This window comes from Asparagus officinalis, chromosome 8, assembly GCF_001876935.1.
Source record: "Asparagus officinalis chromosome 8, Aspof.V1, whole genome shotgun sequence".
Lineage (NCBI taxonomy): Eukaryota > Viridiplantae > Streptophyta > Magnoliopsida > Asparagales > Asparagaceae > Asparagus > Asparagus officinalis.
In genome coordinates this window covers 105,151,852-105,175,824 of record NC_033801.1, presented here as the reverse complement: position 1 = coordinate 105,175,824, position 23,973 = coordinate 105,151,852, and the positions used below count along the sequence as shown (strand labels likewise).

Below are 23,973 nucleotides of genomic sequence, written 5' to 3'. Positions count from 1 at the left end.
ATAGAAAAGAAAATTCAAGGTATTAAAGTATTAAAAGTACATTGAGTGTACCAAATTGATAAAAGGGGTAAACTTTAGGGTACCAAAGTGAATAACTAACCTTTTTTCCATTTTCACACACCGTGAGTACAACTTCATCATATATGATAGGATTGTGTTACTCCAGCAAGTCTTCACCTAATTTACGGATCGAATAAGGCTTTTAGAAGAAATATTCTAATTTCTGTGTGACCTATATCTTTCAGGAAAGTTCCTTCTATACCACTTTCTCAAATATATCACTCTACAAATTTGATTAAATTTTACTAAAATAACATTAGGCCACTGTAACATTGCTCACAAATTTTACCATTTTCTACTTACATCCTAACAATGTTAATATAAATTACACATCAAAATCAGAATACACCCCACTATCCCTCAAAAGCCTATTCTCCTCCTCCACATAGTTCTTCCCCTTGCTCGCTTGCCCAATATCCCTCTTCCTCTTCTCCTTCTATGAAAACAACTTGCTCTTCTCTTTCTTTTCAGAGGAATATTATTTACTACATTATCCGTGACATTTCATTAAAACTCTAGCATTTGAAGTTATAACTAAGGATACAAATGGGATATTACTAATATCGTGACATTTCATTAAAACTCTAGCATTTGAAGTTATAACTAAGGATACAAATGGGATATTACTAATATACGTGAGCATATCAACAAACAACTTGTATGCATGGGTTCAACTATTTGTAACAAGAAAAAATATATGATAATAGGGAACAACATCAAAGAAATGTAAGAATCAAGAAAGAGAGGGTATAGACAAAGAAATTTTAAAACTAAAATCAAAGTTAAAAATTTGCAGAAATCATACCCAAATTTTTTTACTGGTAATCACTTTCCTGAATTTGTTTCCTTCCCGATGCACTAAAAGTTAAGATTTGAAAAGATGATGGCAGAGAAGGTGTAATATTTTTCTGAAAACTTAATTTGGGGTTGCATCTAAGATGATAAGGATAATAATAAATTGTAAATTGATTGCCCATTGATGAAAGTAGAGAGAGCAGTGATACATTGAAGGATCTGAATAGTAATCGAATGAGAGAGAGAAGAATGGAAATTTGAGACTTTTGAGTTTCTGATTTCTGTGTACAAACTTGATTATGTTTTCAACTATGAGACTTTTGAGTTTCTGATTTCTGTGTACAAACTTGATTATGTTTTCAACTATTTCCATGAACAAATGAATGATGAAGACGTTTCTGATTTCTGTGTACAAACTTGATTATGTTTTCAACTATTTCCATGAACAAATGAATGATGAAGACACTCAATTAAAGTTATATTTTATCTACAATATAGTTACATTTCTTTGTTGTTTTTCTATACCTGATGAAGGATTCTAGTAAGTCACTTCTTCACCCTTGCATTGATGAGTACCTGAACACTATCATCAATCCTGCATGTGAAGCTCTGATCAATGTCATGACCTGCAATCTCATAATTTTTTAAAGAAATCGGAGGTTAAAACTAAAATAGATAGGCGCTGTCCTACATTCTTTCACTTTATACACCAACTATCAATTGAAGTATTCATTAATTTGGAGCCAAGGAGAGTTGAAAAGTCTAATCATGAATTTTTTTGAGAGAAGGTCAATTAGAAGATTCATTAGTTGAAATTTCTTTTGATAAATTATTAATTGGAAGTTTAAGGGGTTAAGTATTGGAACTTCTCACAAACCTTTTCTCAAAGTATTCATCTCTGGTTTAGACTATAAAATTTTTCTCAAGAATGAGCATATAATTAACTTATGTTATGAAGTAAAAGAAAATAAAATTATTTAGATGCAACACACATAAAAACCGTGTAATCTTTCCTTGCTTACAGATTCTAAAAATTCCCCTAAAGTGCCCAAAAATCACATGAAATTAAATTAAGCGACAAAATAAAGTCAACTAATATTTATCATGATGGATCAGGAGAAGGCAGAATTATATAAACCTGATATGTACTATATCGAAATTCCCCATCATTTGTAGTTCCTGAAAGGAAAAAAATTAGAAGCAAGTGGAATAACAATTTTCTCTAAAGATTGTATACTATTTACTTTTTTCATCATATGCTTAGAGTATTTATAGCTACAAATGAAGACTATCAGAATTCATTACTAATAAAAAAATGACTCTTGGATATCATTCCAAAATAACTGAATAACACATAAAAACTAATAACAAAATGTAACTCCTATTGCATTTAGTATGTATTATTAGACATTAAAGCCATACAAATATTTAAGCATGTAGTGGGCTTTGCATCCTAATCCACGTCCATAACAATATGCTTTGGGTTATAACAAATGTACCATTCAAAGTTATAGTATAATTTATAAAATATATTATAGTATAGTTACATACAGACATATTAAACTATATTTTAGTATACATTTTTCTTTTATGTATAATATACTGTAGATATAAAATTTAGTATAATATAGAGATATCAAACTATGATAATTATTTATATCATACATTAATTTTAAGTGTACATATTTGTTGATTATAATTATAATTATAGTATAATGTATAATATAATATAGATATAAAGTTCATTAATTATTAATACCTAAACTTCACATTCTTCTTTTATGTATAATACACTGTAGATATAAAATTTAGTATAATATAGAGATATCAAACTATGGTAATTATTTATATCATACATTAATTTTAAGTGTACATATTTGTTTGATTATAATTATAATTATAGTATAATGTATAATATAATATAGATATAAAGTTCATTAATTATTAATACCTAAACTTCATTATAAGCTTTTTATACTATAGGTCAAAATTATATATTTAACTATACTAAATATAAGATTGGATGTTATGTGACAATTTTGAAGGGATCTAGTTTATGTATGTATGCGTATATATACACTTGTTGTCCTTTTATTGGGATCTTCAGTGAACCATAGAGAATAAGTAGCTCAAAATTTTATATGAAACACATCAGCATAATTAGAACTATACATACTAAAGCAAATGATACAATAAAGTTCTTTTAGCATTAAAGGATAGACTCGGTGACTATTGCACACAAAGAGTCTCCCTCTTTGTGGAATTATCTTTTTTCCTAAATCTTTTTGTCATAATTTACCCCAAATATATAAGATGAAAAAGAAACAAAGAGATGTGGATAAGAAATGAGTTTCTCCAATTACGACAACACACACCACACTGAAACTTTAATTTAGATAATATAAATGCATTTATCCATGCACAGAAGTACTAAAAAATGTGAATGGATGGAACTCATGTCCCAACTTCATCATGAGCTCCTCTGACACCCTCCTTCTCCACCAAACCTTCATCACCACCTCCAAATCCACATCCCTTACTCAATCGAATTACTTGTCACTACTTCCTTTGTCAGACCCATCATCTTCATCAAATCAACTACAATTGCCCATCGAACCCAGCTCATCCACCTCCTCTGACATCGTCTTTGGCCCCTACTATCGAAATTGCCAAGCTCGCTACAACCACCTTCATCAAATTCACCTCACCACTAATACCGAGCTTGCCTCAATGGCAGAAGCAAGTCTTCCAGTATTCGAACTCCCCGTCTTCCTTTAATTTCATTGCATTGGCAGAGCAAGAAGAGTAGCAGAGGGGGAAAAAGTAGAACTTAGACACTTTAATCATTTGATTTGACCTAATATTTATTATGTGAAGAGTGGTAGAGGGGGGACCTGGGAAGAATATATAGGGAGTGAAATAAAACAACTGGAAGTTGGAGGGGTTCGTGATAACTTGTTTGATGTATCAAGAGGAGCTCACTTGTCAAAGATGTTAATACACGAAAAGAAGCTTTCCAAACTGCTAATTTTCTTTTTTATGAAATGTTTCCATTAGTGGGACATTAAATTTTCACTCATTAGAAAATCTAAGTTTTGTGGGGACTACTTAAGGTAGAATTAGAGAAGTGTAAACTATTTTCTATCTTGGTTTGTGTCTCTCAGGCACTATAAACTATTAAAGTCTGAATAAAACGTTTCATCTATGCCTTTACATATGCGCACATAAACACCAAGTTATTGTTAACAAGTTAATTAAATAATGATTAATTTATTAATTTAATTAGAGTTACATAATTAATTATTTTAATTTTTATTTAAAACCCCTCTAGATGAGATATACACATTATTTGCAGCTGATAAGCACTAAAAAAATTAATGTTTAATTATAATCTTATACTATTAAAAATCTAATGTTTAATATAAACTTGAACTATTATAATCTAATTGGAGTTGCATTATTACATAAATAATAATTCCTACAATATATTAAAACATCATACACTTGATAATCTAATACTATTATGATAATTAATTTAAGTATTATCTTAGATATAATTTATTTAATAATCTAAAGAATAGTTATAATATAATATAAACCTTTAATTAATGTGATTTAATAAGATTGAGAGTTATGATAATAGAGTAAATTGGTTAATTTCATGAAAGATGAAGGACATTTTTGGGAAATAAAAGTTTTTCTAGTACTCCCTCTTTTAAATGGAGAATGATAATATCTTAAAGTAGATGTGTTCTTTTTATGACCCTTAAACTTAAGGAGGAATTTCTGATATTTTAAAAGTTATACGAGGTTATAATTATCCAAAGTTACAGGGTTTTTTTGATATTTATGGCCTAAATATTCATGGCAATTCACATTCTAGAAATTAGTAATAAATTTTTCATACTAGCATTACTCTATACAAATGGTATCACATTCACGTGTCAGTGAATAATAAGTCCAAGCCCACATTTGGTGTCAAGAACAATTCAGGCGATCCTTTCCCGTCCTTCTTCTGTTGGGCTTTTGGCATGTTTGAATGGAGTTCTTCATGTGTTGGGGTTTTGGCCTGTTTGGATAGAGGGTGGAGAGGGGAGGGGAATAGAAATCTAATTTTAACATTGTTTGAGAGTTCCATTTAAGAGGGGAAAAGAGGAGAATATGAAGAAAATTTGAGCCAAAATCTTATATCTTGTTTGGGAGTTCCATTTAGAAGAATAGAAAAAAAGAATGGAGAAAAATTTAAGTCAAAATCTTACACATTGTTTGGGAGTTTTATTCCAAAAGATAAAAAAAATTTAAGCCAAAATCTTACCGCAAATAGAAATGTTAGGGGCACACCCTCAACCACAATCTCAACCACACCTCCTCTCCCTCTATAGTGCATTGGGCCCCACATCAAATTTTTTTAAAAAATTTGATGTGGGGTCCAACGCACTATAGAGGGAGAGGAGGTGTGGTTGAGGGTGTGGTTGGGGTTGTAAGAGCATCTCCAACAGCTTCCCCATTTCTCACTTTTGGAGAATTTAGTTAGGTTTTTGGTCCAACAGATTCTCCATCTCATTCCCCAAAATAGGGATGAAGGAGAAAAAATGGGGAAGCTTCCCCAAATCTGCAGCATTCTCCAAATTTTTGGAGGAAAAAAATAGATTCTTCAAAATGGGGAAGCTGTTGGAGTTGGTGTAAAAATTAGTTGGAGAATATGACTTTTGCTTCCCCATTTTGGAGAAAATTTTAGAGAAACTGTTGGAGATGCTCTAAGAGCATCTCCAACAGCTTCCACATTTCCCACTTTTAGAGAATTTAGTTAGGTTTTTGGCCCAACAGATTCCCCATCTCATTCCCCAAAATAAGGATGAAGGAGAAAAAATGGGGAAGCTTCCCCAAATCTGCAGCATTCTCCAAATTTTTGGAGGAAAAAAGAGATTCTTCAAAATGGGGAAGCTGTTGGAGTTGATGTAAAAATTAGTTGGAGAATATGACTTTTGCTTCCCCATTTTGAAGAAAGTTTTGGAGATGCACCACTCTACCGCAAATTATAGTAGCAATGAACAGGAATATTCCACCATCTTCCTTTCCCTTCCTTCACATCTCCCGAACACGTTGTTTCTCTCTCTCAACAAAACCCTAATTACATAAAATCCCTCCAAAATCTTACAATTGAATTAAACCTAAACCCAAAAAAACTTCAGTCGACCACTCGCATTAACGTCGTCAACGAACAGAAGATGGAGTACGAGACGGAGAACGGCCAAGGGCTTGAGAACAACAGCGGAAGCGATGGAACTGAAGGTTTGAGGTGAGATTCAAACTGAATTGAGAATAATTTTGCAATTTAAACCTTTCTCTATACGAAAATATTGCAAATGTCTCTTATCGGGCTGATCTTTTTGGGCTGAAATTCTAGTAGTCAGGATTTTTATTATAGAAGCTAGGGAATCCTTGGTTTGCTCGTGCTCAGTTTCTCGAAATGATTCCTTGTTCAAATTTTATTGAATTTAATGATTTAAGGTTGCGTTTGGATTCAGCTCTAGAGTTTGAAAATTTTAATTTCAATTCCAATTCTTTTGTTTGGGAATCTTTATAAATCTCAATTCCAAATTCATTGTTTGGGGAACATTGGAATTTCAATTCGGCAATAGTACAAGGACCCTATCCCCTCAATTTATTAGAGTCGACAACACTCACAATAAAAAGAAACAACCAAATCTCAATTTACATGTTAAACATATTCGCATTTCTAAGCTTACCCTCGACAACGCCCACAGAAAAGAAAAGAAGCAACCAAATCTCAATTGATAGTAATCATCATGGTGCAAGAAACAAGGCATAACAACGACAAGCAGAGCTTCAAATACAAGTAGAAAAAGACTTAGTTTAGCATCTGTACAATGAAATCAAGAAGCAAGGGGAACCTGTAGCAAGTTCTGCAATACAACGAACAAGGCAAATAATTCGTAAACAAACAAAGAGGAATCTTTAAGATTGCATTATGACGATCATAAAGAGGCTCGATCCTCTCTTCTTTCTTCCTCTTGCTTAGCTTTAATCTAAGAGCTATAATCACCTTACACTGTCGAGTTTGACTTTCCAAGACATAACAAAATCCAATCCAACTTCTTATTGTCAGGAAGATACTTTAGCATTTGGAAGTCATCCATAGTACCATCTATGAACATCTTTAATAGCCCCTAAAACTTGATACTAAAGAAACCTGACATTTTAGATATCTCAGCATACATCTCTTCGCAATTGGGTTTTGGTGGGTTCGTACTCACCAAATACTCCTTGAGTATCTCAGTAACGGGTAACGCTAGTACCAACATCTGCTAAATTCTATCTTGAGCATCTTAATCTGGAAGTTCATATCCACTAGAGCTCTCCCCTTCATTCCTTGAATTTTCCTATGAAAACATGAGCAAAGCACAAAAACATAGTGAGACAAAAACTCGAAAGAAGATAGATATATGAATTTCTTATGTCTATGCTTTCTGGAACTCAAGAGGTGGTTTCATGCCTTTAAAGAAGAACATTTCATAAGATGCAAAACAATATACATTGGTTTACCGCTACAAAATCTCTACAAATCTCAAGAGGTGGTTCATGCCTTGGAAGAAGAACAACTCGTAATGAACATGATGGAAAACAATAAACATTGGTTTACCACTGCAAATCTCTGCAAATCTCAGATGTTTGTCTCCTATGTAATGGAGTGAATGGTCATTACATATGAGTAGAAAATACAGTCGTCCTTTATGGTGGTGTTGGAATAACTACAAAGTTAACATAAGTATACTGCTAATGGCAAAGAAACATGATAGCTATTTTGACTTTAACTACTATGAATGAGGAAGGGGATCTAATACCATTTTAGGTCTTTGAATTCGAAGGAACTGAAAGTCAGGAGCATAATCGAACAAATTTTAATGCATCATTTGCCTTAGCAAAGAAACTAGAGATTTTTTTAAAGCCTTATATTTAACTCTGTCGAGCTACTATCTAAAAATGCTGATAAAAGTTTAGGAACAATAAGAGAAAAAAACCCCTTATAGTACAAGGGCCTGTTAATAATTAGCTAGCCCCAAGCTGAAAGCAATTACCGTCTTAATTCAATAACGCATACTGAACATGCAAGTTCAACAGTAAGTTTCTAGGTGCCAAACAAGACCAATAGCCAAGAAAACTCAAGGCACAGATATTATAAATAAACAAGACTAAGAAACAAAATCCAATATTTAGTGTTGTATCAAGCACTAAACCTTAGGAAAAAGTTTAGAATCTAAAATTCTAAATANCAATAAATTAGGTAGAACCACTCTTTGATAAGCAATAAAACCACATATACTATAAAATTCTTGAGTAATTGGGCTAGTAAAATATTTTTTATTACCAAATATGCATATTTTTCCAAAAGCAGGCAACAAAATAATTGACAATAAGAAGGAATATCTTCTGTCCATTTAGAAATATAGAACAAAATAGTAAAAAAAACATGTTACATACATTGCGTAGAGGTTACCAGAAGACGTAACTACTTTTATTGCAAGATAGAAACTTGAATTGTTAGACAAGAAAACAAAATCTCAGAATTATGATCTCCAAAACATAATTGAATTAAATCTGCATAGTTTGACTTTTGAATAAGTATAGTGAATGTCTCACAAATTCTTTCTTGATTGAGGTAATAAAAACAACTAATGACTTTCAACCAAATTAATAACAAATATTATGTATGAAGAGTTAGTATTCTAATTTGAAATATACATATAAAACCAAATATTTTTAGAGTACGAGAGGTGGGAGTAGGGGAATGTGAGTTGAGGGAAGGGACATCACAAATTAACTAAAAATTAAAGAGAGAGGAGTCTCTCCAATTTTATTTGTAGCGGGGGGGGGGCGGTGTGAGGCGCTCGGTCGTAACCGAGGCGCGAGGCCACAATAAAAAAAAAAATTATGAGGGAAACATGAACTATGGAAGGATGTCCATCTCTTTTCTCCCCTCCAACAAAATATGAAGGCATGATATTTTTCTTCTATTTTTTTAAATTATGGTCCTACAAACCAAGATAAAAAGGAACAGAATGAACTATCAAGATGAAAGCTTCCAATTATGAGTCTTCCTAAGCCAACTTAATGAATGGTAGAACGATACACATAAGTGCATAAAATGGTTTGAGGATGGTTCATATAGAACTATATGTACGTGGAAAGGCAAACACAGACAATATTCATTTACAAAACAAGCATCCAGAACAAGCCAGTGAAGTAACTGTACTCACTATGAGAAAAGAAATCTTTATATATAACCATCTTAAATAATTAATTAAGAAAGAAGCTGAAGATGGTTTATGCTTTCTTCTTAATGATCTATGGTTACAAACGTGTGTCAAGAGTTAAGAAGAATTAATGAAAAATTATATCTACTTGGACGTAAAATTTTCAAAATAGCTAAAGGATTTGATAGCCAGATTCTACAAGCTTTGATATGGATATTCATTCAACAACTAGGTGAACAACATAAGAGACACTGCCATAGTAATTTCCTCTGAAGCACGGATTCGCCCCGGAGGCCACGAATCCGTGTCTGACTCGAATCAGACACAGATTCGTCACGACACATGTACGACACACGACATGTGTCAATCCGTGTCCGACACGGGTCAACGGTCAAATTAGGCTCGGATACGGTCAAAGGAGCTCGGACACGGTTCGGATTCGCCGAAGGCCGATTCATTCAGGTTGCGGGTTACGAGTTTGGTTGTTAAAATCCAACCCGAACCATTCGATTAAAAAATCCATCCTTATTTCTCAAATCTCCCGTTCAATTCGATCCTCAGCTTCCTCAAACGAAAGAAAAAAAAGAAAAAACTCTAATCCTAACCCTAATCCTCTCTCTCAATCTCTCAGCTCACTCCCGTTCGATTCGATCACCTCCACTGTTCCGACCCGATCCCGCTGACCGCTCCGTTGTTCCGACCTGATCCTACCGACCGACTCCTCCTTCCTCCGACTCCTTAAGTCCACCCTTCATTCCTCCTCCCCGTCCAGCACAATCACCACCACTGTCATCATTATCTCCTCTGGTTTTTGAGTTCGAGCAGCAGCCCAGCGACATATTATTATCATAAATCTGATAGAGAAAGTTACAAATAATATATTTTAGATTGTTATTTTGTGATATATTCATATTTTAAATTATTAGTTGAATTTTATAAATTTTTCTATATATAATAATAATTTTAAAAAAAATTCCTTGCTGTATCCCCGTATCCTATTTTTTAGATTTTGTCGTATCCCGTATCCGTGTTCGTGTCGTATCTGTGTCCCGTATCCGTATCCGTGCATCATAGGTAATTTCAAGTATAATACTTATTTTTGCATCACATTTGTTGGAGCTTTCCTATGTTGCAAAGTGATAAAAGTGGTATGTGAGACAAATTCTTTTTTACTTGTTTGGAAATTATGTGCTTCAACCAAAGAGGCTTTTTTATATATGAAACATCACTTTATGACCATTGTTTTAGCAGCTCCGATGTTGGTATTATGAAAATAATAGGCTAATCATTATTCAGTTCAAATAACTAACATATATGCAAAACAAAACCAGTAATTAACCAAAGCATGTAGGTAGGTATTAACAAGGAACTTACTATATGTTAAGGTTTCAATTTGCTCAGTCAACTTTTTTTGGTCCACCTCAAAACCTCTCTTGAACTTGCACAAAGTCAAAAATGTGATAGATAGAACTTAGAAAACTTAACAGTAATGAGCATCAAGCAGATGGACTTCTAGTCGGTTACATGTACATACTGACAATCAAACAGAAGATATAAAGAGGAAAATTTTTAATTCTTGAAATACCTTTATGAACGAGAAATAAGAAAAATTCTCAAGAAAAACTGTAGATTCTTTAGCTTATAACAAAAATTTTGAAGAAAGAGACATAAAAAAGACCAGTGAATAATCTTAGTATTAGTAGCAAAAGTAATACAATTCCTAAAAAAACAATATAATACTTAGACAAGCTAATCTCCAATTTTCCACTCTTTGACGGCCAGAAAAAGAAATTTTACATGATATTCACAATCTAGCTTTTCCTTGAGAAGTCCCCATTCAGTAACCCTAATTTTTAATAAATAGAAAGATATCTAATCATATTTTCATTTTACTGGAGATTTAAACAAAAGAAAAAATATGAAAAATCCAGATAATTTAATAGTTGCCAAAGCTTCAGAATGAACAGTATCAAAACTAAATTAACATCAGGCAGAGATCAACAATAATGCCTCAATAAAATGTTATGAGTTTACCTGTAATAGAATAAACAACAACAATATAGTGGATCTCCACAGAGAAATCGATCGAATTGATGGAAGGAAATTAGACCTCACGATCTCTCTCAGGATCGATGTAAACGTCAGAGGAGAGATTAGGGCTCACGATGGCTGGAGGGAGATTAGAGCTAGCGATGTTGCCGATGATCTTCCATGTCGCCGGAGGGAAGATTAGGATTCGAGATGTCAGTGAGGATCGCCATTGTCACCGGATGGGATATTAGGACTCAAAAATCCATGTAAGGAGGTAGAGAGAAAGAGGGGTTAGCTTTAGGGATAGGTTTTTGTGGAAGTGGAGAAAGAGAGGATCGAGAGGCCTAGAGGCAGCTGAGTCGAGAGATCGCAATCTCGAGTCTGAGGGATCACATGCAAATTGGAAATGATACCAATAATGGTTGCATTTGAGATTTGAGATCCAGTTATGTTTTAAAACCCACATGGAATTGGGCGAAATCCGAAATTGCAACTGTTTGTGAATCTAAACACTAGAATTGGTCCTATTCCAGAATTTGAAATTAAATCCTTGAATCCAAACAGACCATAAGTTAATTTGGGAAAATTGAAGGAGGTTGATGTGAACTTGTCCAGTGAAATCCACAGAATTTGATGAAAATTGCATATTAGCATTATATTTTTGAAAATAATAAGAATATACAGACTAGAGTAAATTAGTTTCATACTTTCTTCTTGTTAATAATTTCTTCAGCATAGAAATGTTATGTCAAGTTTTTGACGTTTGTTCTGATGAATGCCATAATGATAATCAGTTGTATTTCACGAGAATTTTTACATATATTTTGAGAAGCCATTTCAGTATATACGAGGAATATGATGTTCTTATAAGACAAAGAAACCACAAATATTCCGACCATTCTTATTGCAAAGGGGGAAAAATGCATCTTGCAATTATCTTTACAACATTTCCATAAAACATTCTCAAAATCATTCCTGGAGATGTCATAAATTATTGATTATGCTATTAATCGACGCTGCAGCATTATTATCATTTTTCCTTAACTTTTTCTATGTATAGTAAAACAAGTACTGTTCTTTTTTTGTTAGTTTTTCTGATTTCTTTATTTTTAATTCTGAAGGTTCTTTCACTGAATTATTAACATCATTCAGACTGGTAGCTTTTATTTAGGCTCCGCGCATAGCATATGTAAGAAGCCTTTGAAGCAGTATTACTTGGACATTTCATATTTTAATACAAGTATGAGACATTTTCAAGGTTTAACAGGGGACACGAAGGACTTACGGCAGCCTAAACCATTTTCAGGTTGATGTCACATTTCTTCAGTATCAACACTTCATAGGGAAGATCTCAAGCCACAAACATAGAAAGGAACACCTAATCTGTTTTATGAAACGACAAACTGAATGGTTACGTCAGTATAAACATATATTTGTACACAGATCAAATGCTATGGGTTTCCCAGTACCAAAATTATGAAGGGTTCTGTAGACCTTCGGGTGCACATCTATGCCCTTGGCCATCTGACCTACGTTGAAGGGACCTTCATTCTTTTAAATTTCAACTCATAGACATACCTAATGTATTTGTTACTTGAAGATTGAGAACCTTTATTCCTTAGGCACATATTTTAACTGGACTGTATGCTGCCATTTATTCGCGTATGTTCTATGTAACATTTCACTAAAACTTTGTCATTCATGAAAATATATATATGTGCAGATGCATACGATGTGGAATTAGTGCCAAGTCCACTCCCCATATGCGTCGTGGCCCGGAGGGACGTAGGACTTTGTGTAATGCATGTGGAATTGCATGGAGAAAGGTGAATATTAATTCCTTCTTCATGCAGTGTAAAAGTAATGTTATTAATATCATGGTTCCTCTTTGCACTTGTTCATGGAAGTTTGAGAACCTGATAATTGCATTATTACCATCAACCCATGGCTGTCTGGAGTATTTTGTGCTGCTACTTGAGCTCGACTAATATGAGTGAGCTCCAGGTGCCATAGGTATCTGGCTGCTTTTATCTATACTATTACTAACACAAGATATGCATTGTAATGTTTGGTTTTCAGTTCGTGACATCTTCCAGTCATGTATAAATCGTGGCAAGTATATCTAAGTCTGAAAGTAAGAATCAAATAGAGGAGGATGTTAGAAATCTCCTTGCAACCAGAAAAGATTTTATAAGTAGCGTTAGGCTTGCAAGAATATACTTTTAAAGCACAGACTGGGCCATTGTTTGGTTGTTTACCTTCATGTTGGTGGGTTTCTTTAGTCAGTGGGACATCCTTTTTGTCTTGTGGGTAGTGAACTAGGTGCATCTCTGTGTGTGCTCTACTACAAATCTCATGTCACAGTTGGGGCGGGGGGATAACTTTTTATCCATTAGATGTACAAAATTGTGCATTACCTTCACACACTGGAGTGTAATGCACATGGAGAAGTCACATTAGATTTATGTATTTATGTAACAAATCTTTGACTAACTAATTACTGAATATCAAACTCTTATTGAATTATGTGCATGCCCATGTGTTTGTTTAGGTGTATGTGAACTTAGTGAAAAAGAGCTTTTATAGTTCTATCAGAATGTTTTATATTTAGTCCATAAAGTTCTGTGGTAAAGATCTTAGGTTCTCTAGCAAACCAAACATAAGGTGTGGCAGTCACTACATGCTAAGTGCTCTTCCCTTTCCTCAATGGAGACATTCTGCCTTAGTGACTTTGCTTTGTTATCATTTTGGGCTAACATAAGATTGAGTAGTTAAACCTTTGTTATCGCGGTGACCATACATGCTGATATTTTCAGCTAGGTATTTCTTCTTAGATTCGAGGAAATAAATATAAAAAAAAGTTTCCAGGTCGATTTGTTTCCGCTGTGAACAGAGCTTATTTCTTTATTGCCCTTTCTTGGCAAATATAGCTCTTCTTGAACCTATTAGATTACTATATTCATGGGGCTAGAGGGAGATGACTTTAACTTTCTTCATGTTTAATTCTCATTTCCACATGGAATGTTATCTTTGGATATTAATATAGAGAAAGATTATGTGATTAATGTAACCCAAACTCATATTCACTAATGCATGGGTATGTCTTTACTGGGTCATCTATATGAAGCCATAAGTATATCCATTACACTCTTCAAGATCTCTGATCAGTTTACTTCTAAATGATATAGCCAGGTTCAAAATTCATGAAGGAAACCCCTATCTGATATCTACTTTGATACCTTTGTTGGCTGCTGGAAATTTATGCTGTCATAAATAAACACTACCCATAAAAAATCTCACTACCCTAGCCGATCTGATGTCATGGTAGGACGCGCATCAGGCTCAGTCATACTGTTACCAATATAGAGATTGCTGTGTGACCATTGGAATAACTACCTTTTTCTTCCCTTGTAACCTCAACAATTTTCCCCCCCTAGAAGCTTTACCTTCTGGGAAAAGAATAATTGTGCAAAGATCATGAAGGTGATGGCTATAAATCTGTCCTGGTTTCAAATTGTAGGTAGTTGATTTGACAAGATTTGATCTTTAACGAATGATTTTGTTTTAGTTGAATGGCCAAGTGTGTCATGAGACTCTTTTGAAAATACTTAGGTGATGTTGTGGGTGTGTTTGAAATATTTCAGTCCTAAGTAATATATTAACAGTGTGTACATAATTTAGGTAAGTAATTAAAAGGTTGTTCTAAACCTTCTCTCTTAATGTTTCTTTATATAGATGCATACATTGCATTCTCTCTCTCTCTCTCTCTCTCTCTCTCTATATATATATAATTCTCTGCCTCGTTCTCATTCGTTCTCATCTAAGTTCTCCACTCCTTTGGTCACGCCTGATTCACATGTGCATGTGTATTTCCTTGGCATCACAACTCAACATGGAGAAGGTTCCATATGATCTTCGGACTAACTTTACAACCAGCTGTCAAATGACATCACCGTCTAAGTTGCACCAAGTTCTTTATCTATTATGACCTTCCCTAGGCACTGAGACGGTGGAAGACTACTAACCTAGATTGCTTCTTTTCACGTAAATTCTAGTGCTTTGTGGATAATAACGCTAAAGTTAACTTTAAGTCTCATTATTAAACTTCTCTCTGTGGTATCTTCAAACTTTCTGACGGTCTCTCCTGCTATTTGCATTTGTTATGATTTCCTAAAATTCATGAATCATGTTAGGTTTCAATGAACAGGGAAAACTGAGAAAAATAATTGAGTTCAATGCTTCAAAGGAAGAGGTTGGATGTTCAAACGTGGCACCAGAAGTAGGCATGGAATTTGAAAACGAAGACAATGCATATGAATTCTACAACAAGTATGCTGGAGCAGTTGGTTTTAGTGTACGAAAGAGCTGGACGGGTAAAACAGCTGGAAATGTAACTAGATCAAGAATATTTGTTTGCTCCAGAGAAGGCTTTCGCCATGACAAAAAAGGAGCAAAGGAAGTGAAGAAACCAAGAGCGGAAACAAGAATAGGATGCCCCGCACGTCTCGTCATTAAACTTACAAAGACCGGTACATATCGAGTGGCTGAATTTCTTCCTGATCACAACCATCAGCCTGCACCTTCTTCAGCAACACACTTGTTAAGGTCCCAAAGGATATTAACTGAGTTTGATACTCCTGAAGGGGGGTTATCTGATAATCTTGGAACACCGGAGGCGATGAATGAATCTTCAAGCCGGAAATTGGGAGGTTTTCAAAATGTCAACTTCCTTCCTATTGATTATAAAGTTTCTATTCAAGCAAAACGAATGAAGGACATGCATCCGGGAGATGCTGAAGCTGTGTTAAAATACATGCAAAGTATGCAGCTTAATAATAAGTCTTTCTTTTATGCCGTACAGGTAGATGAAGATGACAAGATGACCAATATTTTCTGGGCAGATGCTAAGTCAATGAAAGACTTTGGCTACTTTGGTGATGTGGTATGTTTGGATGGAACTTATAAAGTAAATGGATATGGTAGGCCATTTGCACCATTTATCGGTGTGAATCATCACAAGAAACCTGTTATTTTGGGTGCTGCATTGCTATATGATGAGACTGTAGAAACCTTTAAATGGTTGTTTAACACTTTCAAGATTGCCATGAGCAGAAAACAACCAAAGACAATCCTGACAGACCAGTCTGCAGCATTGACAGAAGCACTGGCTGCCGTGTGGCCAGGCACAAGTCACCGTCATTGTGTGTGGCAAGTTTATCAAAATTCTATCAAAGAACTTAATCACATCTTCCAAAGTTCAAAAATTTTTACGAAGGATTTTAGCAGATGTCTATTTGAGTGTCAGGATGAGAACGAGTTTCTAATTTCATGGAGGACAATGTTAAATAAGTATGATCTTGTAAACAATGAATGGTTGGCGAAGCTATTTGAAGATAGGGAGAACTGGGCTTCTGCATATGGGCGACAAACATTTTGTGCCGACATGAAAAACACGTTACAAAGTCAAAGCTTGTGTGTTGAACTAAAGAAGTACTTGAGTCTACAACTAGATCTCTTGTCCTTCTTTAATCATTATGAAAGGATGTTAAATGAGCATCGATATGCAGAACTACAAGCAGATTTCCATGCCACTCAAAGTTTCCCCAGAATACCTCCTTCAAAAATGTTGAGGCAAGCCGCCAATATGTATACACCTACAGTATTCGAAATATTCCGGAAAGAGTTTGACATATTCTTGGATTGTATGTTGTATAGTTGTGGTGAGATTGGGACGATTAGTGAATACAAAATTAGTGTTGGAGAGAATCTTAAAGAACAACACTATGTTACATTTGATTCCTCTGATGTATCCATTGCTTGCAGTTGCAAAAAGTTTGAGTTTATGGGAGTTCAATGTGGCCATGTAATCAAAGTACTTGATGTTAGAAACATCAAAGAACTTCCAGAACGGTATTTTTTGCAGAGGTGGAGAATGGATGCCAAGTCTGAGATAGGATCTTCAACTGATGGTTCCCTCAAGTCTAGTGCACCTGCGTCAGTGCACATTCCAGTTGCTTTGCATGTTCAGTGCAAGGGTTTCATAGCATGACTCAGCTTTGTCAGGTAAATTTGACAAATTTTCAAAACCAACCCCTTTCACTATTTATTTTCAAAAAACGATCACTTTTGCAAAAAATTTCAAAAACCGACCTGGTTTCAGCCCTGGAGCTGAAACCAGGTCGGTGTTTGAAAATTTTTATACGAAACTTCACGGGAGTTGAACTCCCGTGAAGTTTAGTAAAACTGCTAAACTTCACGGGAGTTCAATTCCTGTGAAGTTTCGTATATATATTTTTTGAACTGCGAAACTTCACGGGAGTTCAACTCCCGTGAAGTTTAGCAGTTTTACTAAACTTCACTGGAGTTCAACTCCCTTGAAGCTTCCGAAGTTTTTTCACAAAAACCGACCTGGTTTCAGCGCCAAGGCTGAAACCAGGTCGGTTTTTGCAATTAAGTTTTAAAGGGGTTGTTTTCTGGGATTAAATTTCCATATAGGTTGGTTTTGAAAATTTGTCCCAGGTAAATTCTTCTATTTGTGTTCATTACTGGGAAATATTTTAGCCTGATATGTAATTGGTTAGGTAATAATTGCTCATCATATGGTAATCTCCTACTCCCAATCTTAGTTGCATGAGCACACTCTTCAAGTAAAACTGAGTCAAGATTGCGGACTCTCCTAGATTCTTCTGTTCACAGTTTCTTAAATGACTCAGATCCTATGTTACACGTATTTGAATACAGATTGCTTGAGATTAGCATTAAGATGAAATGCATAACAACTTTATAATATACTTTTTTTTTCTCCTCTTAATGTCTAAACTTAGAATAGGTTGTGTCCTGATCCAATATGTCACTCTTCATCCTTTCAAAATTTTTGCAGAATTACTTTGACTCCAGATATGCGCGCGTCACCAACCGTCGGAACTTCTTAATTATGCTAATCCAGAGACTGCATATCAGGGTGAGGCACTGTCTATGCTTGGTGCGTGGATGTGAGTCCCTAATCCTTTACTATCGACTGAAACATGACTTTCATAATAAATGATCCGCATTAACTTGGTATCTGAATGTCATGGAATGCTTGAATTGGTGACTTATTAACTTAGGCCTCTAGGTGATGCCTGCTCACATAGTGAGTCTTGGGCTATAATCGGATGGCTTAGCAATCCTGCTGGTTTGGGTTCGGATATATGGCCTGACATGGATTTTCAGTTTCTATGTGACATTATTTACTTAGCTCACATGTTTATATCACATACTTATTATGTTAGGATACTTGAAAAGTAATTTTTGGGCTTATTGTGGAAACCATATTTAGACTGACACCATTCTGGGTTATAAGAGTTACGGAGTTAACACGAGCCAAAATGGATTCACCATTGCGAACTACTTCAACATATGAGCATGCTCTTGAATTTTTTAAGTCGCTAATGGCAGTTTCTAGACTTTTAAGAATGTCTGCCTAATCCCTAATCAATTATCAGGAAAAATCCCTTTGGAGTGATTCAGTACAGATGGGAAGAATCAGAATCAAACCCTAGACCATACACTTGAAAGAGTAATAAGTTCTCCATCTTATATACCTACTTTTTCTGGATCTTTGCTATTTTTCCCTATCCTGAAGAAGCTGCCTTGCCTGAAAATTTTAGTATGACCTGTGTGCAAGTATTTACATATAAACATAGGTAATAAGCAATTTCTTATGGCAAAGGGAAAAAAAATTATTACAGAAGATTTGTCTGAGATATAATTTAATAACTTACCTCGGCATCCAAGATAAATCCAGATGATGTATGTTGGTTCACAATATGGATTTGATGCATGGCATATTTGTGTCCACTTGATGATGTATAGTGATCAGGTTTGAAATAATGACACTGTATAACATAATGTTTGACTTCTTGATAGTTTAAAGCACATAATGGTTGACTTCGCAATAGATAAAAGCACATATAGCATAACACAGAGTAGGTTACATGTTTTATTTTGTTTAAAAATTAAAATATCCAAAATAATTTTAATAAATAGCAAAATGATTCTAAATAAAATAATAAAGTCTTGATAAAAATTCTAATTTCGTTAGAAGATACGCTAATTTACTAACAAGTATCTCAATAAAATGTCTGAAGGTATCATAACAAAGATGTATATCTTGTTCAAAATTTCATATTCACTTTCACAAATCATAAATTCAGAATCACAAGTATAATGATGTCACTAGATATCGATCATGATCAAGCAAGAAGCAATCAAGGCCTAACAAACAATTCAAAAGCAAATACTTACTTAGTTCAGGTCTTGGACATAGCCAAAAAAAGTTATTACATTCAACTTATACTGATATAACGCATGTTATAGGGTACATTACTGAAACAATGTATTTTGTAACGACAATGACGATGAAGCCTTTATTCCAATTTTTTTCAGGCTTTTATTTCGGAGCGCTGATGTGTCACTTCACAATGTTCTTATTATATTGAGCTGATATATTGCCTCAAAATGTTCACTTCTCATTTTCTCAGGGCTGATGCCCATGTCAGAAACTATACCATGGAGAGAGCCCTTCGAGTTGTTTCTGCTCTGAGATGAAATTGATAGGCATATGTAAATACTGTAAATTTTTTGTTGAATATATATGCGCACAAAAAATAGAAGTGACATCTTTTGCTCGACTTGAGTTTTTCCGCCAGTGAGGCTTGGCTCATTAATAAAGCTGGGTTATGGCCTTTGTTTGGAAAATGTTTGATATTCCTAGTTAAAATGATATGTAATAAGTCCGTCTCATCCCAAATTTTAAATGATAAGTTACTAAATCCGTGCTTTCTTTAAATTTTGATGCATATGGTGGTTAGTGTATCTCAATCTTGGGATTTTTTTTATCTGGATATGAAGGCTTTTTCATGCAGTTGACAGTTACATTGCAATTATAGTTGCACTGAAGGCTTTTGCATACAGTTAACACTTGCATTGCACTTCCAGTTGCAGTGAATCAAAACTACCCCTCAGTTGAAGAGAAGAATAGAGTTGTTGAGATGCAAGTTTAATCCACCTGCTTGGACCTTTTTCTTCCTTTCACTGTTTGGTAGAAGGTCATTACTGTGGGAGAATGTCAATGTCTCAATACTACAATTAAAAAAAAGGGGATCCTTTCTTGTAGATTGCTAAAGTGTCCTGCTATGGACCCCACTTCTTTGTGTCTAGTAGTATAAGAATAACACAACTCTTGTAGTATACTTAGCATTTTCCTTCTAAAGTACCAATTTGTCTATTTTCCCCTCTAAACTAAGTGTATATATATTCAATGGTGTGAGCTCATAGTTAAATAATCAACAAATTAATGATGTAATAGTGTTTTTTTAATTTTTTCATGACCTTCGGCTAATTCCGATACTCTGAAGTATCATTTTGTCTATTTTCCCGCATAAACTACGTGTATGCACTACCTATTGCGGTCATTTTCTAGACTTTTAAGAATGTCTGCCTAATCCCTTTAACATATGAGCGTGCTCTTCAAATTTTTAAGTTGTTAATGGAAGTATCTAGATTTTTAAGAATGTCTGCCTAATCCCTTATCAGTTATCAGGCAAAAATCCCTTTGGAGTGATTCACTACAAATGGTAGGAATCAGAATCAAATCCTAGACCATACATCTGAAAGAGTAATAAGAACTCCATCTTATATACCTACTTTTTCTGGATCTTTGCTATTTTTCCCTATCCTGGAGAAGCTGCCTTGAAAATTTTAGTATGACCTGTGTGCAAGTATTTACATATAAACATAGGGTAATAAGCAATTTCTTACGGAAAGACTGTCGGGGGGAGGGGATTACAGATGATTTGTCTGAGATATAATTTAATAACTTACCTCAACATCCAAGATAAATCTGTTAGGTCTCTTGTTTTGATGATGATTTACAAACCCCATTATTGGTATTAATTGCTTGTTGAGTGCTATAACGCATGATGTATTTTATCAAGCATTTTAGTGCCACTGTTGGAGGATGGATGAAATTTTGCACCACAACGATGATATTCAAGGAGGTGGAGACAATTTGATGAAGAAGAGCTTTCGGACGCAAGATATACAAGAGGAGCTTCATCAACAAATTAGCAACTATCGAGCCTCAAGAGTTGTATACATTTGTGAGCAGTATTTAAATTTTTATTTTCTCTCTAGATCATAATGTAGGCAAGAATTAACGTAGATAGCTTTTGAAGCATTTGAGGATCACACACACCTTTTCAAAATTCGTATTTTTGACATTTTGGCAAAATAATGAATTTTCACAAATATAAGGAGCTATTTGAAAAATTCCTTCTCTAACATACTCATTTTCATATTTATAAGTATTCTCCCAAGTTTTATTATTTTTAGAGTTGATTTAATATTTTAAATCATTTTTAGAATATCAACAAGTCTGGAAAAATCAAGTGTCTATATGTATCTGTTATCAGTCGACCGACACTATTTAATCAGTCAACTGAAACCTCTTCATCGGTCGATCGTAAAAGTACAACCAGTCAACCGATCAGAAACAGATTTTCAGACCCTGCAGGCTGGCGCTCATCAGTCGACCGATACATGTTCATCGGTCAACCGATGATAGGTAACCAGTCGACCGATACACACATATCGGTCTACTGACGGTGTTTCCAGATTGTTGTTTCAGCCAACAGTCGACTCATCGGTCGACCAACCATGGTCCACCGGTCGACTGAAAGTACTGTAACGGTCATTTTTCTAGACTCTTGGGTTTTGGGAATTTTGTTAGTTTTGAGGATTTTCTTGGGATTTAGGCTATTGTTTTGAGTGCCTATAAATATCTTCCAGCCCCCATTTGTTCAGTAACAAAAGCAAGCAAGAAAATATACTTGAGTTTGTGTTTTTGTTTGTTTTGAGCTTAAACTTTCATCTTACTCAATTTCGGTCTTTCACGTTAAAATCCCACAACCCCAAGCTTCAATTGTCATCTCTTAATCCTTCTATAGGATTGCTGTAAGAGAGATTTTTCCATATTATTGTATTGTGTGGAGAGCTTGATCTCGAGGAGATCATTGTGTGGATTGTGAGATCTTGAGGAGATCGTTGTGAAGAAGTTTCAGCTTCCAAACCGGCTTGTGATTAGTGGATTACCATCGGGAGAGGTGGTCGGCGACGTAGGTCGAGAGGACCGAACCTCGTGAACACATTTGGAGCTTCATTTGGCTAACTATTTTCTAACCTTCTCTCTCTCATTTGTTGTCTTATTGTTATATTGTATCTTGTGTTGCATTTGTTATATTGTAAGGTAATTTCATTTGGTATCAGAGCAAGGTCTCTATATTTGTTGAGGTTTAATCACCTTAGAGTAAAGATCCAAATGGACTCAAACATGAATGTGCATATACTTGAAGGTCAATCAACTACTAGACCTCCTTTATTTACCTGCAATAATTTTGCATATTGGAAGGCTAGGATGAGAATTTATTTGCGATGCATTGATCTTGACATTCTAGAGATTGTAGAGAAAAATATATTGAAAAGTCTAGCAAGGACATGATCGAGAATGAACGGTAATTGGCTAATCTCAATGTTAAAACCATGAACGCCTTGATTTGTGGACTCACTCCTAATGAGTATAATAGAGTCTCTACGTGTGCAACCACACACGAAAATTGGGAGAAACTATGTACAACTCATGAATGAACTCCTCAAGTCAAGGAGTTAAAAATTAGTAGTCTCATGCATGAATATGAGTTATTCAAAATGCTTCCAAATGAGTCCATTGATACTATTTTTTGTCGCTTTACTAACATTGTTAATGAATTACATGGTCTTGACAAGGTGTTAGAGAACCAAGAGAAGAACTACAAAACTCTTTGCTCTCTAACGTCGGTATGGAAGCCCCAAGTTACGGCCATTGAGGAGGCCAATGATCTCACAACACTCCCGCTTGATGGGCTCATTAGAAGACTAAAGGTTCATGAGAAGAAGATCAATGAGAAGGAGGAAGAACCCCCACGAGCAAACGAAGAGCTTTCCCAAAAGATGAAGTCAATAGCTCTCAAAGGACCAATTGAGAGCAACTCCTCCTCATCTGAGAGTGAAATTGATGTCTCCAAAGAAGTGGCACACCTCTCAAGCAGAATATCAATATTGGTAAAAATGAATAAATTTTTTAAAAATAATCGTTCTAACAAATTCTCCTCTCGTGTAGGTAAATGCTTTGAGTGCCATGAACCGAGACATATAGCAAGAGATTGTCCCAAGATAAAAGAAAAATACATGATAGTGATGGGAAGAAGGCGATGTATGCGGGATAGGAAGAATCCGAACCACGCGATTCAGATAGTGATGAAGAAGCCGTCAAGTGCCCCTTTCATGATCTAAACGTGTGCTTCATGGCTCATGAAGATGAGGTACAATCGGACTCCAATGATAAATCTTTTTATATGCAATGTGAACTAGGAACCACTCTTGAGAAATTAAACATTGAATTTAAAAAGTTAGCAGAAGAACATTCTTCTTTCAAAAAAATTGCATAATTTATGTGACTCAAAATTTAAGCAACTACAATCCTCACTAAATGATGTCATTGCTTTAAAGGATAAAATAATTAGAGACATTGATTTTGAAAATAAACAATTAAGGTCTCAATTTAAAAAATTGAAAAAATAAAAAATAAAAAGGACATGTTAAAAGTTAATCATGCTTCTACTAGTAATGCTCATCATCATTCTAGAAGAAGATGGTATCATAGATCTCATGCCCCTACCCACAAGAAAGACTTTATTTACACATATTGCATGAGATATGGTCACACCTCCACACA

General features: G+C 34.7%; 1 protein-coding gene across 11 annotated transcripts; it reads left to right on the top strand.

Moving 5' to 3' along the window:
* LOC109822976 (protein FAR1-RELATED SEQUENCE 5-like) lies at positions 5,911 to 20,471 on the top strand. Of its 11 annotated transcripts, XR_002242339.1 has the most exons (6): positions 5,911 to 6,154; positions 12,886 to 12,988; positions 15,370 to 17,225; positions 18,043 to 18,154; positions 18,647 to 18,720; positions 19,590 to 19,901. XR_002242339.1 is itself a non-coding variant. In XM_020389268.1 (4 exons), exons 1-3 carry the CDS (start codon positions 6,084 to 6,086, stop codon positions 17,209 to 17,211), a joined length of 2,016 nt encoding a protein of 671 aa, XP_020244857.1. In that variant the 5' UTR covers positions 5,911 to 6,083; the 3' UTR covers positions 17,212 to 17,225; positions 20,142 to 20,471. The 11 variants fall into 11 exon arrangements, 3 of the variants coding, with proteins under 3 accessions (XP_020244857.1, XP_020244858.1, XP_020244856.1); XR_002242344.1 differs by lacking the exons at positions 18,647 to 18,720; positions 19,590 to 19,901 and adding an exon at positions 20,142 to 20,470 and having other exon boundaries at positions 18,043 to 18,123; XR_002242342.1 differs by lacking the exons at positions 18,647 to 18,720; positions 19,590 to 19,901 and adding an exon at positions 20,142 to 20,470.